At 36.6% G+C, this 16,569-nt stretch overlaps 2 protein-coding genes across 13 annotated transcripts; one reads left to right on the top strand and one right to left on the bottom strand.

Annotated features, from left to right (window-relative positions):
• Positions 1-29: 29 nt before the first annotated feature.
• LOC133860718 (putative disease resistance protein RGA3) lies at positions 30-12,468 on the bottom strand. 12 transcript variants are annotated; one of them, XM_062296304.1, is made up of 13 exons: positions 11,989-12,468; positions 6,867-10,221; positions 6,692-6,786; positions 6,143-6,212; positions 5,883-5,944; positions 5,535-5,719; positions 4,572-4,652; positions 4,346-4,472; positions 4,077-4,242; positions 3,924-3,978; positions 2,604-2,659; positions 1,680-2,024; positions 30-428 (listed from the first exon to the last, which is right to left on the bottom strand). In XM_062296304.1, the coding sequence occupies exons 1-2, from the start codon at positions 12,289-12,291 to the stop codon at positions 7,222-7,224; spliced, it is 3,303 nt and encodes a 1,100-aa protein (XP_062152288.1). In that variant the 5' UTR covers positions 12,292-12,468; the 3' UTR covers positions 30-428; positions 1,680-2,024; positions 2,604-2,659; positions 3,924-3,978; positions 4,077-4,242; positions 4,346-4,472; positions 4,572-4,652; positions 5,535-5,719; positions 5,883-5,944; positions 6,143-6,212; positions 6,692-6,786; positions 6,867-7,221. The 12 variants fall into 12 exon arrangements, with proteins under 12 accessions (XP_062152288.1, XP_062152290.1, XP_062152294.1 ...); XM_062296306.1 differs by having other exon boundaries at positions 6,143-6,287; XM_062296310.1 differs by lacking the exon at positions 6,143-6,212.
• A 1,056-nt stretch (positions 12,469-13,524) lies between these two features.
• Positions 13,525-15,344, top strand: LOC133860721 (uncharacterized). The gene is made up of 2 exons (XM_062296322.1): positions 13,525-14,650; positions 14,762-15,344. The coding sequence occupies exons 1-2, from the start codon at positions 14,542-14,544 to the stop codon at positions 14,959-14,961; spliced, it is 309 nt and encodes a 102-aa protein (XP_062152306.1). The 5' UTR covers positions 13,525-14,541; the 3' UTR covers positions 14,962-15,344.
• The last annotated feature ends 1,225 nt before the right edge of the window (positions 15,345-16,569 follow it).

The following is a 16,569-nucleotide window of genomic DNA, read 5'->3' on the forward strand; positions in this document are numbered from 1 at the left end:
CCATGTACTTCACAGCAAATTTTCATATATTATTCGAAATTGATTTAATTTTCATGGATGATTATTGCTTAATATCCCAATAATTAGGCAAATGGTTCTTTTCTGTTTACACGATGACAAGCTCTGTTTGTATAATTTTGATCAGATGCTATGCTTCAATGTACTGATGTAGCTCCTACTGGGTGCTTCTTTTCTTTGCAGTATAACATTGTCTCCCAGGAAAATAAATTATACAAGAAAAGCACCTGATTGAATTTAATTACAACTACAATAATGGATCACTTCTTTTTGGGCATGCTTCCTCCTCATCTCCTCCTCATTCTCGACATCATGCATTGTGGTCTCCTCACACTCATCCACCTCCATGTCTGTCAGCTGGGTCGACGACCTTGGTGGCAAAACAACACCCTCCAATGCTGCAACCTGCTCTGGAGTCAAAGAATCAAGGAAGTGGACAGTGAAATGAACAAGTCAAAAATGAATCAAGGAATACAAATACAACCAAAAGGACCCAAATAGCCAAAAATTTGAAATGCCACACAACATATTGCACTCAAACAACCATTCCAAAGCTTAAAGCAACTAAATAGCTTAACAAGTCTCAAACCCATTCCAAAGCTTAGAACTGTATTAATTAGTGAAAACGAGTTAAGGTATATATAGCACTTCATTTACAGTCATGACTGAGATTCCAAGATGTTAGAAGATGATCAAATCGGTTAAGTCCTCCACAATCAAACCAGTCTAGATATATGCCCAAAAAGAAAAACTTATACATTTATAGCATCCAAATACCAAACAAGGAGAAAATCAACAGATACTTCAAAGGAATTGGTTCTTAACAAACTCTAGGATCCAAAAATTAAAACCACATGCAATTCTCTGAAAAGTGTAAACATTTATAGCACAAACAAAGAAAATTGACGCTAGAAAACAAACAAATTAACAAGTCCCTTCTAGAAAAGTTGATCTGCAAGAATGCCTTTACATTCTCTCTGAAATATGCTACTTCTGAATTAACCAAATCAGGACACATATCACAATATCACAACTACCTACATCAAAATAAATTGAATTCAGAATCTGTACAATAACTCTAACTGTTGCTGTATGAGAACAAAAAGAAATTCTAATAATATGTCTGTTAAGTTTTGACTTCCAAAAATTTACACTTTATTTCATCTAAGTTAACTCATATCGTGAAAACTTAAAAATCTTTATCTTCACATAACCCAAATACTTAAATACAAAAATTAGAGTGCCTTTCCCCTCTGAACATTTTGTAAGCATCCATATCGATCACAATGACTAATCTAAACATCATCTTAGAACTCTAATTCAATATTGTTGTAAAATCAACTAATGAATCTAGTTAATGAAAAGGAACCTGCACTAATCATAGGGGAAATGACATACATAGATCTAGAAGGAAAAAAAAAAAAAAGCCTCGGTTTAGTTCTTGACAAATTGTAATAAGAAAGAAACAAAAATTGAAACCTTCTGTAAAATAGCTCATTCATTTTTTTTTTTTTTTTTTTTTTATTAAAAAAAAAAAAAAACTATCTCATTTTCCTTCAAAACCCACTTCCAATATTCCTTTAAAACTCCATATTAACACCTACCCATACCAAGAAATCAAGAAAAATACATGGATAAGTCTCATAGAGAGAGAGACTGACTGTAGAGAGAGGGATTGGAGGTGGGTGGTGCTCTTGGTCGGAGGTGGGCAGCAGCAAGCGGTCCTCGGTCGGTGGGGGAGGGAGACGGTGGTGGTGGAGGATGAGGGTTGGGAGATTTTGAAATTTTGGGGAAGAAGGGTTTTTTGAAATGGGGGGAACATGATATTTTTTTTAAAAATAAATAAATAAAGATGCTGTCACGTGGGATGAGGGTCTGACCCTCGTTCCACGGATTTTTTTAGTGTGGGTTGTTACAGATATCGAAGGCTAACTGGTGCAAAAGAGAAAACAGTACTTCTTGGCTCAAATTAAAATGAACTGCTGATAAGATTCCCGTAAATCAACCTGAAAGGAACAAAAAAAAGCAAGAGACATTTATTAACAATCAACCTGTCAAGAATTCATTTAAGAAGTTGAGCAGCATATCATAAATGAAAAAGATATGCACAAGGAAACTACATTATACTGAAAATGCACAACCATATGCTCTTATGAGAAATATATCCTCATTTTTTAAATTTAAAAACATATTGCACAGGAAAAGCTTTACTTGACAAACAGCAAGCCTAAAAGATGGCCGATCCAAGTATGAGCCAAAATTAGAGCCAACTGTGGGGTAAAATGGACCTGAGTTTTAAACAATACCAATGTTGATATCAGCAATAATTTTGATGATTTCTACAAATAATCCGGATCTATCTGCTGTCTCTATATAAAGTAAGCCGTAAATTGTAGAGAAAAATGCATAATAAGATCATGATAGATCAATGCACTCATTCTTTGCAAACAAGTATCAAACTTCGTTCAGAACATGACGACCTCCCAATAGGATGGATCATGCAAAGGCAGAACCACAAGAGAAACAGTAAAATGAACAACAAATTATAATGCTAAAAGACAATTATTTAATCACAAGTAGCAAACCTCCTCTTAGGTCCATCTTCCTTGACTTGTATATGAGTTGCGATATCAACATTAAGCTGCAGAATAAAATCACAAACTTCAGTTCGACTTTGTCAAGTTACAAAAAGCACATGAAGTTGAAGTTGGTTGAGCTAATTAACTAGATCATAGCCATGAAAACTCTGATTCCCAATATATTACAAATTATACTTTCTACTGAATAAGCCTCACCCATGGCACCGCATGGAAAATGAGAACATTTGGTCAACAAAATAGTTTTGGCTTGCATATAGTTTCTACTGCTTTGAAAATATGCATTTCACATGGGAAATAACTTGTACACATCATGAAGAGCATAAATAGATGAAACTTGTTGAGGAGATAAACACTAACTCCTGTCAAACCATCGGTTCTTAATTATACTTTTATTGGAAGCATAAACACTTAAAAAGACCATAATATAATATAAAGGAAGACCACTCAATCCAAAAACTTAAGTTAATGTAATTGGGTTTAATTGTGTTACATTAATCATTCATAGTTGTATAATCTTTTCAATATGAAACTTATTTCTTTTCCACTCATGGGTTTATAGTTATACCCAACAAAATCCAATAGACACATGTTTCATTTAGTGCCCTTAAAGAATCCAGTTGTGGTAGAATTGAACTAGTAATGTTGAAGCAATATTTATTTTCAAGTCCTGAAATGAAATCTAAGTCCAGTCACGATTGAGTCACAAAATGACACATCCAGAAGAGAAGCATATTCACGTTTCAGTCACAAATGCTACGCAAGATCAAAGCTTTAAGCTTGATAACAAAACACCACCGACTATAATATGAATAGGTGCCTTGAACAAATCGTCATGTTTTGTTCCAAAGAACAACGCCGAAGAAATATGGGCATATTAGTATAAAAATTATACAATATAATAATCTAAAATTTTAACTTCAAAATCCTCAAGGCAATATATTTTCAATTTCTCTTACTGATAAAAAGGAGAGTTGAAAATCCATACAAGGAACAAAAATCCAACGACCCGTAATGTTGGGGAAAAAAAGAAAAATGAGGATGATCACTAGTTTTGGTTATATAACACTGAGAATTCACAATTTCTAATGGAATTTTACTTTACAAGGCCATGTATAGATGGTCCTGCCGCCAAAGGTACACATCCAATAAGAGCAAGCGAAACCCAATGCCCTCACAAGTTTGATGATTTACGGTTGGAACTGGAATCAACTTTAATTACACTACTGCTATCATAGGAGTACTAAGTGGTTGAAAAAAGAAAGACAAAAAACAAAAAAGACTCAATCTTGGGATGGGAAGCAGCACCGTTTGTTGTTGCATCCATAGACTCAGATTCTGTTGACTTTGTCACCATTTTTACCTGCAATACACCAATAATCCCAAAAAAAATAACAATTCCATTACATAACTCAGGATAATATATAGTTCTATTTTACCAACTATCATGTTCCAGCTTACCTTACTTCTTCTTTCCACCACCAATTCCATTACATTAACCAGGCCTTGATTTCAGGATGATCTATCGTCTTTGTGGGCTGCAGCTCCTGCAGAGGATGAGATGCGACTCTATCCGAACCATTTGGTATTAGCAAAACTGTGAATTTGATGTGAGCAACATTATCACCTGCAAAAGCAACAACCCCTTTTTGCAAAATTAGCAAAACTAACATCAACTGTGAGTCAATCGGACCAGGGTTCTGCTATTAACCAAGATAGAAGTTTCCTACCCGGCTTCTCATGAAGAACACATTCCACCAAACCCAGCCGAGCCCTATTTTCCTCCAAGAGTCCTGTTGTAGAGAAACTTCACATGTACTATGAAAGGTTGAAGAGTAGATGGCACAACACACCTTGCTGTGAATGGAAAAGGTAGGAAATTTATGATTTATTTCACTGAAAATAAAACTAGATGCTTTTCATCTTCAAGTGGTGGTTCCTGTCAAACTGCTTCACCTGATGGCTAAGAACACCTTCAACAATTTTGGAGTCATAAGCAGCAGCCACCTTCTGAATTGCATCAGCTACATCTTTGTTCTGCCAAAGAAACAATATTTAGGGAGAAAATTGATTAAAGGAGCAGAAGGTAGGATTTCGCTTTTCCTAATAAAACCATAGTAAAAATAATCATTAAATTTAGATTATAGAAAGAAAAGACAATAAGAACGGCAGCCATATATAGCACTCTGCTTCCATCAGTTAATATGGATCATAAAACACTTGTGTACACATATTAAGTACTATATCTAACCAATCATACATCGATTGAACACAAAATGTGTACCTAACTGTGCACCATTGTTAAAAAAAAATGAAAAGTGCAACTATCCACGCAAGTAGATATAAAAGCATCAAAGTTTAACAAGCATGTAGGTTAGAGATGTATGACTATATGTACAGACAATGAACAAATCAGTAAGAAGAATCAATAGCTTAGCCAGTTCTAGGCAACAGGGAAAGGAGAGAGCCAATATCATATTGAGAACTATGATCCAGGCTTTCATAGTGATATTTAAACCATAGCTTTACTGCAAATAAATACTGATATAAAAAATTATTATCTATGTCAGTCTATTGACAATCAAGCAAACAATATAAGGGCAAAGTTACTTATCCATTTAATGTCACTGACTTCATCATGGTAGAATCTGCTTGTAAATAACATGTCACAGCAATCAGCACAGAGTTTGCAATTTCTTTCATAATGCTTATTCCCAATACTTGTTTCTCCGAAACATGAAATAATTAATGGAGAACATTCAAGTAAATCTTCATAATTTGAACTTTCACCAGTTGTTGCATGAAGTAACTTCTACTGAGACACTATTCACTGACTAACATTACTCATTTATATATCAGAATATTTACAAAATCATATTAATCTAAATAGTTGGAATAAGATTCATAAAAGTGTCACACCATAAACTGAACTGTTCATAAGGTGTTGAATGAGATATGCTTTTCTTCTCGGATCAAGAGTTGAATCTTGAAAAACTCTTCTTATTTCAGATTCAAGCTTGTTTTCTGGTTCATCCCAAGTATATCATTCCATCCAGCCTTGAAAGTGAGATTACTATGATCCAGGCTTTCATAGGCATTAGTGCCTAATATTTTAAATTTGTAACACGATAAAAGATAAAATAAAATAAACAATCTGAATCTTCATCACATTGAATTTTATAAAATCCTATTTAGATATAATTGAACCATGAATATAAATTGCAAAGAATATATTCAAAGGAAGCACTAACAAAAGCACTTCAGTACCCTAGGAGCACAACAATCAATTTCACTTGAAGACAAGCAAGCATTAAAGCAAGTGGAAGAACCTGCAAATGCAAAATACTTGTCAGATAGCTTTTAAGGATACAGCTAGGATTCTTGATCATGTCTTTCAATTTCTAAATGCTGATAAAAGGTGTTCACCAAATTGTAGGCAGAATACTATTTAAAAAAGCAAAATATGGTTAATTGAATGTCTCCTTTTGGCAGGCTCAGCTCATTGTCTTTCTTACAACATTACTCACCCGAACTTCCTCATCATGGAAATGCTCTGTATAGTGTCCATTGCTTTGTCTACAAGTGAGGCTAAAATATCTGAGCATATTGCAGAAATAACCCAATGAATATCACACCCATATCATGAATGGATGCTTTTCTATGCATGTCTCTCTGACCATCAAAAAACCATATAATAAACTCAATACTAACTCAAACTTTTTCAATGAAAACAGTAAAAATGTAAAATCAATCCAAGAATAGAGAGAATTGCAGTTAAACTCCAGCAACAATAATAACAAAAAGAAAATGTCTAAATCTGCATTTGATAATGAGAAAACCCAGAGTTATGCAAAACTTTTCTTTCGTTTTTATGAAAATTTGGGATGGGATTGACTTCCCTGGTCTATCAAAAGTCTTTTACCCAATACGTGATGCTACCATTTGTAGAATATACATTTCAAATGAAGATGCGAGAAATTTATTTATTTTTTCTAAAAAAAAAATAGAAATAAAAATAAAAAACAAGATATTAAACATGTAGGACTGCCATTGAAGTGAAAGATAGGAAACAATACTGGAAATTTGAGAGCTTTGTGCGAATCTGATTTTCGGCATGGTCTGAAAATGTGTCTATTCTTAAACCCTTGTTTGTTCCATGCTACAGTTGGTTCTGCATATGAAGTCAAAGATTATTTATCAAAAGCCTGACAAAGTAAAATGGAGATGAACAACAACAAGAGAGTTAAAAACCTGAAGAATAATTGGTACTGCATTAGGCTACGGATCCCATCCATAAAAATTGCCGAAAGAGTTAAGGCCACAAGCAATTGTTGGCGGATCATAGCTTACATCTTTACATCTTTTCTCCAAGCGAGGACACAGCAAAATTGTCAACGATGTAATGAGGTGAGGCGGCGCATAGCTTCAAGCAATGAAATTAAATTGCAACAATTGTGGATCTGAAGTGTCTGAAGTGAAGTTAGGTTGGCTATCCACTCTGGTAAAGACACCAAATTAGGGCAGTCGATAATTTCAAGCCATTGCAGAGCGGTAGCATGTCTAAGCTCCCTTGGGAGAGACACCAAGCTTGTAACATTTCCTATAGTTAGCCAAAGAAGTATTCAATGTCCCAAAACCTGAAGAATATTTGGTCCCACTGATTCGAAAAGTTTGGGATGTGAGCAATTTTTGGCCAATCCTCGCCTGTTCCTTTTTCACATCTTTCCTCCAAGCGAGTGCAGTCACTAATTGTCAAGCGACGTAAGGAGGTGAGGCGGTGGATAGCTTCAGGCAATGATATTAAATTATGACATCCGTGGATCTGAAGTGTATGAAGAGAAGTGAGGTCGGCTATCCATTCTGGTAAAGACACCAAACTAGGGCAATTCTCAATGCTAAGCAATTGCAGAGCGGTAGCATGCCTAAGCTCCTTTGGGAGAGACACCAAGTTTGTAACTTGTTTTATTTGTAGATGATGAAGTATTGTAGGTCCAAGGCATTGCGCGCCCTCTTCATCCTCATTGCTGATAAGGTCTTTGCAGTGATCAATCTCCAAATATTCAAGTGCGGCGAGATGTTGAAAGAGTGGAGACATGGATATTTGTAGTTTAGGACAGTCCGAAATACTCAGAACCTCAAGAGAAGTTAGGTTTTGCAGCCACTCCTCTGGCAGATATTCAAGTTCCTTTAAGAAAGAAAGCCTAAGACGCTTCAATTTGGAGAGAGTGGAAAAGGGAAAGGAAGAGGAGGGTGTTGCAACGTCTGCCATTATGGACCTTATAGGGCAATTCACGATACATAAAGAAGAAAGACTTGGAAATGATGGGAATAATGGAAGATTATAATTTTGCTCATGCTCTGTTGTTACTACTTCCCTCATCCTCCACCATCCCCTCAACTTACGCAAATCATTAAGTTTGAGACTTTGGAGGGAAGAAGAGGACACATCACTAGCATCATTGCTTATGTACTCCAGTGCACTCAATTTCTTAAGAGAAAAAAACTCTAGAAAAGGGAATCGGTCCAATGGTGGGATATGTTGGCACCATTTACATTTGCTTAGGGTAATTTTAACCAAATTCGAGAGTGAGGACAGCCAGTCGGGAAACCTCACGCCTGCATACCCTTCTACCTTTAATTTTTTCAAATTTAGGTGTGGCCGAAGGTTTTGCAACAGTTGTTCATCATAACCAGCTTCTATATAATGGTCCCACTCTAATTTCAGTCTTCGAATGTATTGTTTCCTGTCCAAGTTTGCAGCCCTGGCTTCTAATGGAGAAGATCTCAAGTGCTCTAAACCCTTGATATGTAAGCTTCCCCTCAACTCATCTAAACCATCCAGATCGCCTAGCCCACCCTTTTGCTTTGGAACAGAACTTTCCTTCTTCCCTAAAATGTAACGTGACAATGTTTGGAGAGCAGTCAACTTTCCCAGTCCATGTGGCATATGAGTCAAGCTCTTACACGCACGAAGCACAAGATGCCTAAGGCTGATCAAGTTTCTAGTGTCTTCAGGCAATTCTTTAAGCCTACCACAAAACTCGAGTATTAGTGTTTGCAAATTCTGCAATTTAGTTATAGAAGCGGGGAGTAGTTTGATTTCATCATTCAAAGAGAGATCAAGATATCTTAGATGCTTTAACTTGCCAATGGAATTCGGCACTTCTTGAACATTCGAGTCACTCAAATTCAAAGCACGCAAGCATTTAAAACTTGAAATAAGTCTATCATAGACTTGCCTATTTGAATCAAGATTTGGCAGAAGAAGGGTTCTTAGTCTGTCTGCTTCGAGCAAGGGAACTGGAATATCGCGTAATGAATTTAAAGAATCGAATGCCACATGGCGAGTTCTTTCAACTACTTTTACTGCATCTGGATTTGAAATTAAGCACTCATCCCCTGCTACGGATTGTGCAAGATCATGTATAAGGTCATGCATTTTGCAACTTTTTATATCACCATATTTATTTCTTCGGATGTCTTGGAAAAACGACCTCCAAAGCAAATCCATAAAATACTTGCGACCAACATATTCAAGATGTATCGTTCCGTCTAACAAATCAATAAAGCCTTGCGCTGTCCATAGCTGAATCAACATCTCCACTTTAATTTTAGAATCTTTTGGAAATAGCGAACAAAAGGCAAAACATTGCTTCAAGTGTTGCGGGAGATGATCATAACTCAACTTAAGTATTGGGAAAATATCATTGCTTTGTTGATTTATTTCATAACGTATATTGGTTTGAAACTCCAACCATTCAGCCTCCGAGTTTTTGAAATATAATAGACTTCCCATGCTCCTTATAGCAAGAGGAACTCGTGCACACTTTTGTATGATCCTCCTTCCAATTTCCACTAGCTTTGGATTCTTGGGCTCTTCCCCATCTTTAAATGCCATTTTCTTAAATAAATCCCAAGAATTACTTTCAGATAGACCTCCCAAAAAATACGATGAAGCTGTGCGTATAATGTCTGCAACTTTTTCGTTCCGTGTGGTAACCAAAACTTTGCTTCCCCTCAAGCCACCCACAAATAGATTTTTCAAGTTAGACCATTTATTAGAATTCTCATTCCATACATCGTCTAAAACAAGTAAGTATCGCTTCCCACCAATTGTTTCTCGAAACTCACTTTGCAATGGATCTATCTCAAGACTTTCAAGTCTCTTCTTTGTTGCGGATTCTATGAGCTTTTGAAGAATAGTTTTTACGTCAAAAGGATTAGAGACGCATGCCCATAGCCTCAGATCAAAATGTTTTTGGACCTCCTCGTCATTGTACACATACTGAGCAAGTGTGGTCTTTCCTTGTCCACCAATCCCAACGATGGGAATGATGGAAACATTCTCTTTCACTTTGGAATCAAATAACAGTGCTTTAACAACCTCCTTTTCGTCCTCTCTCCCAATGACTTCTTCCTCAGGTACAAAAGAGTGTGTATCTTCTCTCCTCCTGTGCTCAAGCTGTGTTTCTATAAGGCGCGGAGTGAAGCTAAAGTTCTTCCTATCCGCTGCGATTTCATTCAGTTTTGCTCCAACTGCCTTGATCCTACGACCAATTTTAAGGCCATAAACAAGCTGGTTCGATTTGGAAAAGAGGATACGTGCCTGTAATTAATAACCACAACTATTCAGTATGGTCCATTCCGAAAAAGTTAAAAACTTATTTTTTTGGGCTGTGTGTAATTAAAGAAAATATGAAGGTCATGTTTGTAATTTTTGTAAATTTAGAGGCACAATTATTTTATTTTTTATTATTTTTCAAAAACATGTTTGGGTTGTTTTTTAGAATTTAAATTCTTCTCAAATTTTATCAATTTTTTTCTAATTTTGTTTAAGTTATCTAAACTATCCCCACATAATTTTAAAAAATAAATTCTTTCGATATTCACAATTTTGAATATAATATAAAATAATAAAATATAATACAAAAAGATCGTATATCCAAACGCTCTAAGAGTATCAGTATCGAACTCGGCAGTTTAAAAGTTTCATCAAATTTTGGTAAAACTTCTCAAAAACTCCTCCGCATCAAGCTGGCTATTGTTTCACCAAAATGACTCTCGTCAGATTCCTTCTCCATATTTATCGCGGATCAACCTCACGCTATTTCATTTTTTATTATTATTTTTCATTCTCGCGCCTTTCTTCATTTTCCTCCGTCACTTTCCTCCCGCAAGATCTCTCTGCCAAGGGAAATCAGCTGCAAGTCTTCAACTCCCAACGGACCCCTCCAGCGCAAACCCAAAGCCCTAGAGCCCTTTGATTCAAAGCCCTACCATTGTCACTCCTCCACCAATGGGATCCTTTTTCCCCTTTCTCATTCTTTCTTCTTTCTCTTCTTTCTTTTCTTTCTTTTCTGTTTTTCTTTCTTCTCTCTTTTCTGAGAGACACCGAGAGACCCGAGAAGAGAGAGAAGCCGACTGAGAGAGAGAGAGAGATCATGAGAGGGAGAGACCGGATCTGAGAGTGAAACCGGGAGAAGACCACCGGAGGTCCGATTTCCGGTGGTCGTTGCTCGAGAAACCGACGGAGGAGAGGACCCAGAACCGGAACCCGTCAGCAGAAACCCGACCCTCCAACGACCCAGACCCGATTTCCGGAGAGCAGAGGCGCGGCTTCCGGTGGATCGTAGGCCAGAGCTGATTTCCGGCAATTCTGGCCGGAAATCCGGCGACTTCCAGAGGCGATTTCAGGTGAGCAAGGAGTGCGATTTTCCGGTGATTTTTCCCTAGCTTTGAACAAAAATTCGCTAGGTAATTTCTGATGAATTCTTGTTCAAATTGTTATAGGTTTATTTTGATTTATGATTTGTTGGAATTATCTTTGATGTTGGTTGATTTTCCGGTTGAATGGCATTCGGTGGGTTATGGGTATTTGTTGAATTTTTCCCCTGCTTCGGTGATGATGGTTCTGATAAATGATTGGGTGTTTTTGGATGTGAAATTATTGGGTAAAATTCACTGATTGGCCGAACCCCCTTTGAAACTGATTTTTTGTTTGATCTTCTTTCTTCCGATTGTGTATGTGTTACGGTATTGTGTTGATGTTTGTAGAAACTTTGATGTTCTTGAGATACAGTTAAAGTAATTATTCTCAAAACTGATAAAAAAAAAGAATATATAATTAAAATAGAGAAAAATTTAGAGAGTTTGATGTAAGAGTAACTTTAAAAGTGATGGATAAAATAAAAAAAGTAAATTATTTGAGCTAAATTTGGAGAAAACTTTGAAGAGCTTGATAAGGATGCTCTAAGTTAGATTTTTTCGAAATGTTTGAATAGTTGGGTTTAACATTATAATGAGCAAATTGTTGTTGTGGATTTATTCTTAAACTAAAACTTACAAACGACATCATGAACGTTTATGAATTTACCTGTTTTGCCTTGTTATTCCCTGCCATGACTTGTCGCCGTAGAAGTTCAGTGGAGAAGTCATCCAGCAAGTCGTCGGCTTCGTACATGGCATCCTTGAGCTTTCCAAGCCAATTTTTGACCGCATGGTTGTGGGCCTGCTGCTCCTCTGCATCCAAAAGCACAGCTTGGATGGTGGAAACCGTGTTCCCGAGCTTTTTAAGCTCAGCTTTGAAACCCCAGAGCAGTCCAATCTCTTGGAGAGCAAGAGAGCCCGAAATCTTAATAATACTCGCAGCAATGTCGAAGAGAACTGCCTCCGCCATTTGTTGGTGGTGAATCGAGTGATGCAGAGACCCGCTGTTGAAGTAGTGATAAGAGGTGTAGGGGAGCGTAGAATTAAGGAAGATGTGTTGCTGGAAAGCAGATGGAGAAGCCAATGGGCACTGCTTAAAGAAAGTCCAATGAGGCCGGCAATGCGCGTTTGTCTCAAGAAAAGGACAACAACAAAGTCGTTGATATTATTCATTATTCATTATTCTTATATCAAGAAGAGTTTATGAAATAAAATGAGGCCGGCCATGTCTCAAGAAAAGGACAGGTTAAAGTGGGGGATGACGCCGGAAGTGAAAAAAACAAACAAAAAGGCAAAAGTAAAGGACACGTTAAAGTGGGGGATGACACCAGCAACTTTGGGGTGCCCCACTCTCATTTTCATTTTTTTTTAATAAAATAAAAAATAATATTTAAATAGTGTGATGAACTGATTGACGTGACACTAACAAAAATTCAAAAATAAGTAAAAAGTTTATGGGTGAATTGATTTCAAATTTAGCTTTAAGTAATAAAAGTTGATTTTTTAAAAGTTAAAAACCGATTTCAAATTTATTATACATTTAAAAAAAAAAAAACTAAAAAATTAACACATCGGCGCAAATGGCAAGTAACAGAAGAGAGAGTGGGAGAGAAAGAGCAATAAAAGTAGGGCTGGACATGGGGCTGGACGGGGTGAATTTAGCACGTTAGTAAATACTTTATGAATTTTTAACACGTTAGGATTATTTTTGTAGTAAAAGGAGATTCTAGCTCGTTTTGAAGTGCTATTAAGCTTTTTTGGTACAATGACGAAGGTCTGCCATTTAAAACTTGTAAACCTATTAATTAATTGATTAAATTTATTTCTTCTTATTGACTTAAATTTATAAGATAAATGGTGATTTAAGATTATATCAGACTGCTCAACCAATTAAATGTACGTCACGTGCATTTCGCTTTGTTAATTCTATATATTAAAAGTGAATGTAAAAGTTGCATGTTTTAAGGAATTATGTGCATCCGTTGATACTTGATAGGTGTAGTTTAATATGCTTTTTGATTGTAAAAAGCAAAAATAGAAGCAGTTTAATTGCTGCTTCGCATTTTTGAAGCTGCCAAAATTTGACAGTTCAACCTAGACATAGTGGATATTAGCACTAATTACTGGCATAAGCAACGACAGCCAATTAATCCACTACAAAGTAGAAAACCTAGTCAACATAATGTGACAAGTGGGACAAGGTTTCATTCTACATCGAACCAAATTGGAGGATAACCCTGTAAATCCACTGATAACCAAAGATCGTACCAACGAATAGATTCTCCAAACCCAGAAAAACAAAAATTAATCCACCGTTACAAAAACCAAAACATCAATCAACCCCATTGTCCTATACAAAACTCAACTACGAATTTACCAATTATTTAACGTAAAAAGAAAAAAAAAATTAAACAAAATTACCTAATGCAAAACAATGCCATAACAACTTTCTACAACCCTTACAAAATGAAAAATGCAGCTAACCATGCACAGGGCCAGGTGTTGCCATCAACGGACTCGGCTGATTAATTGGCCCCGCCGCCATTGTTGCTGCCGGCGGAGGAGGTGGGCTTGGGCTTGGGTTAGAGTGGAAATGATAGGATCAGGGCATGAATTGGGGTTAGGTGGGCTTGGCGGGAAAAACCCAGCGTTGGGGAAGGCCACCGGAGGAGGAGAAGATGAAGAAGAGTGGCAAAAGCCGCCAAAGCATTTGTGGGTCTTCTGGAGGCTGTGGCGGAGAAACCCAAAGTCCCAGACCGAGGCCAACAACCACCACAATGAAGACGAAGATCTTTGTAGCTTTACCCACATAACACATTTCTTCTTCTTTTCAAAGATTTGAGCTTGGAAACTCTGAATCCGAGATGGGTATTGAGGAGGTTGGATTCTTTTTCGTCTTTTTTTTCATGGCGTTGCGGGGTGTAGAAGACGAATGAGAGAGTGATAGTGCAGTGCATTAGAGGTAGTTGGTCTGTCATTGCCATATGTTCTTGATACTTGAATCAATTAACTCCAAAGACCAAACAACCAAACAACTTATCTTCATTCTGAAAGGGTTCTCTCCATTTCCCTCCACCTGTATCTATACATATATGATTCCTTACTCAAACTGAAATTAAACCCATCAAATCATTTCTCTGTGATTAACTTTCTTGGTTCTTTATCCAATCGTGCCTTTCCATTTTGGTTTGCTATTTCAGCCACGCTCATCCAATTAGCCATGGCGGCGAATTACATGGTTGGAGGCCCAAACGGTTGGTGGGATACAACCACCGGCCTGCAAACATGGGCGTCATCTCAATCATTTTCAGTTGGAGATAACCTAATGAGTAAGCAACATATATGCATCTAATTATAGAATTCAAAGTGTATTTCTGTATATACATATGTGGGTGAAACAAACTTGATTCTGCTTTTTATGATTTGAATTAAATTTTCAGTTTTCGACTATGACTCCTGCCAGGCGAGTCACAACCGCCCCAGTCTCTTCTCCAGGCAAGAGATACTTCATCTCTTTCTCTCCCAGCAATCGCCCAACTCTCCCGAAGATAACGATGGCATCTTTTCTGTGATTTTGGAGGAAGATAACGATGGCATCTTCATCCATAGATCTGGATCTTGCCTGAGCTGCGGCAAATAGCGATGGCGTTTTTGCCCCGGAGAGTGCAAATAACCATGGCAGTGCTGATTTCGTCTAAGTTTTTTCTCTGCCTGTTCGTCCAACGGGTGTTTACGATTTCGTCTTGTTTTCGTCTGCCCGTCCGTCTGATTTTGGTCCAGAAGGTGTTTGCGATTTCGTCTAATTTTGTTCGAGTTGCCGTCTTCTCTGATTTGGTCTGATTTTGGTTGAGTTGCGTCTTCTCTGCGATTGGTCCAGTGGGTGTTTGCGCTTTGTGATTCTCGTTTCTCTGTGCTGTTTGGTTGCTGAGAAACGACTTGGAAAGAAAGGGAAAGTAGAAAAAAAAAAAATTTCAAGAAGTGGAAGAAAAATGTTGGTCTTTCTGTATGATTTTCGTTGAATAAAAAATTTAAAAAACGATTATTTTAATAAAGTAGAGAAATTTTTTTTCCAATTTATATAAGATATAGTTAGCCATTTTGCCTAAAATTTTAGATAAACAAAATGCTCTAAATTAAAAAAGAAAAAAAGAAAACAATACCGAAAAATGCCGTGGGAGTAAAAGATAGGAAACGAAAAGAAAAAAAGATAAGAAACAATACTAGCTAAAAATACTGTTTGTCGGCAAGGTCAAGGTATGAAGAAGCGTCTATACTTTGAGGTTCTGTTTGGTTTGCAGAAAAAAGTCTGAGAATAGAATATTTGTTCCGATAGAATAGCTATTCTCTTGCACTCTCAATTTTTAGAAGAATAAGTATTCCTTAAAATAAAGAATATAATTTTCAAAAAAAAAAATTCGTTTTCTATTTTCTTTCAAATCTTTTGTTTAAAAAAGAAAAAAGAAAAAGAAAAGAACAGAGAAAAACTAAACCCATAGTAGCTGGCCAACCACCCCAATGGGTGGTCGGCTAGCCACTATGGAGGGCCAAGGGTGGTCACACCACCCCCCAAGCATTCCGGGGGGTGGTGCAACCACCCTCGGAGCAACTAGGGGTGGCACAAGTCACTCTCAGTTCTCGTTAGGTGTGGCCGGCCACCCCAATGAGTGGTCGGCCACCCACCAATTTATTTTAATTTTTTAATTTTTAGTTTTTTTAGTTTGATTTTTTTAAAAAATAAATAAATAAATAATGTAGGACTTTTTTAGTAATTTTTTTTGAATTCCGATTAAAATATGTGAGTTATTACCAAACAAAATAATAGGAATAGTCATTCCATTCCGCTACCTTCTATTCTCAAGAATAACTATTCATTTTCCTAATAGAATAGCCATTCCGCGAATCAAACAAAGCCTAAATTTTATTTGTTCCTGCCAAAAAGGAAAGATAATCAAATAGAAATATAAAGGCAATAGCAAAAATACAAGAAAATAGATATGAAGATTTTATATGGTTCAGTTTAAGACTTACGTTCATAGGATAAAGTTTTAAGGGCTACAATTTGTTCTTATTTACTTGATTAATTTAAAATACAAAGAGTTCATATTTATAGGAAGTTTGAGATAATACAAAATAGTATGACGGTACACCCCCATCCCACCAAACTCATGTGGTAGTACAACTAGTGCCTATTAGTCCTTAAATCAACTATCATTAAAATATATAAAAAATAAAAAAATAACTATTGCAC

This window comes from Alnus glutinosa, chromosome 2 (assembly GCF_958979055.1).
Source record: "Alnus glutinosa chromosome 2, dhAlnGlut1.1, whole genome shotgun sequence".
Classification (NCBI taxonomy): Eukaryota; Viridiplantae; Streptophyta; class Magnoliopsida; order Fagales; family Betulaceae; genus Alnus; species Alnus glutinosa.

Coding starts and splice junctions, on each gene's coding strand:
- LOC133860718 (XM_062296311.1), bottom strand. CDS start 12,291: ATGGCGGAGGCAGTTCTCTTCGACATTGCTGCGAGTATTATTAAGATT. Junction 10,222..11,988: donor GGAATAACAAGGCAAAACAG/GTAAATTCATAA, acceptor TATTAATTACAG/GCACGTATCCTCTTTTCCAA.
- LOC133860721 (XM_062296322.1), top strand. CDS start 14,542: ATGGCGGCGAATTACATGGTTGGAGGCCCAAACGGTTGGTGGGATACA. Junction 14,651..14,761: donor AGTTGGAGATAACCTAATGA/GTAAGCAACATA, acceptor TTAAATTTTCAG/TTTTCGACTATGACTCCTGC.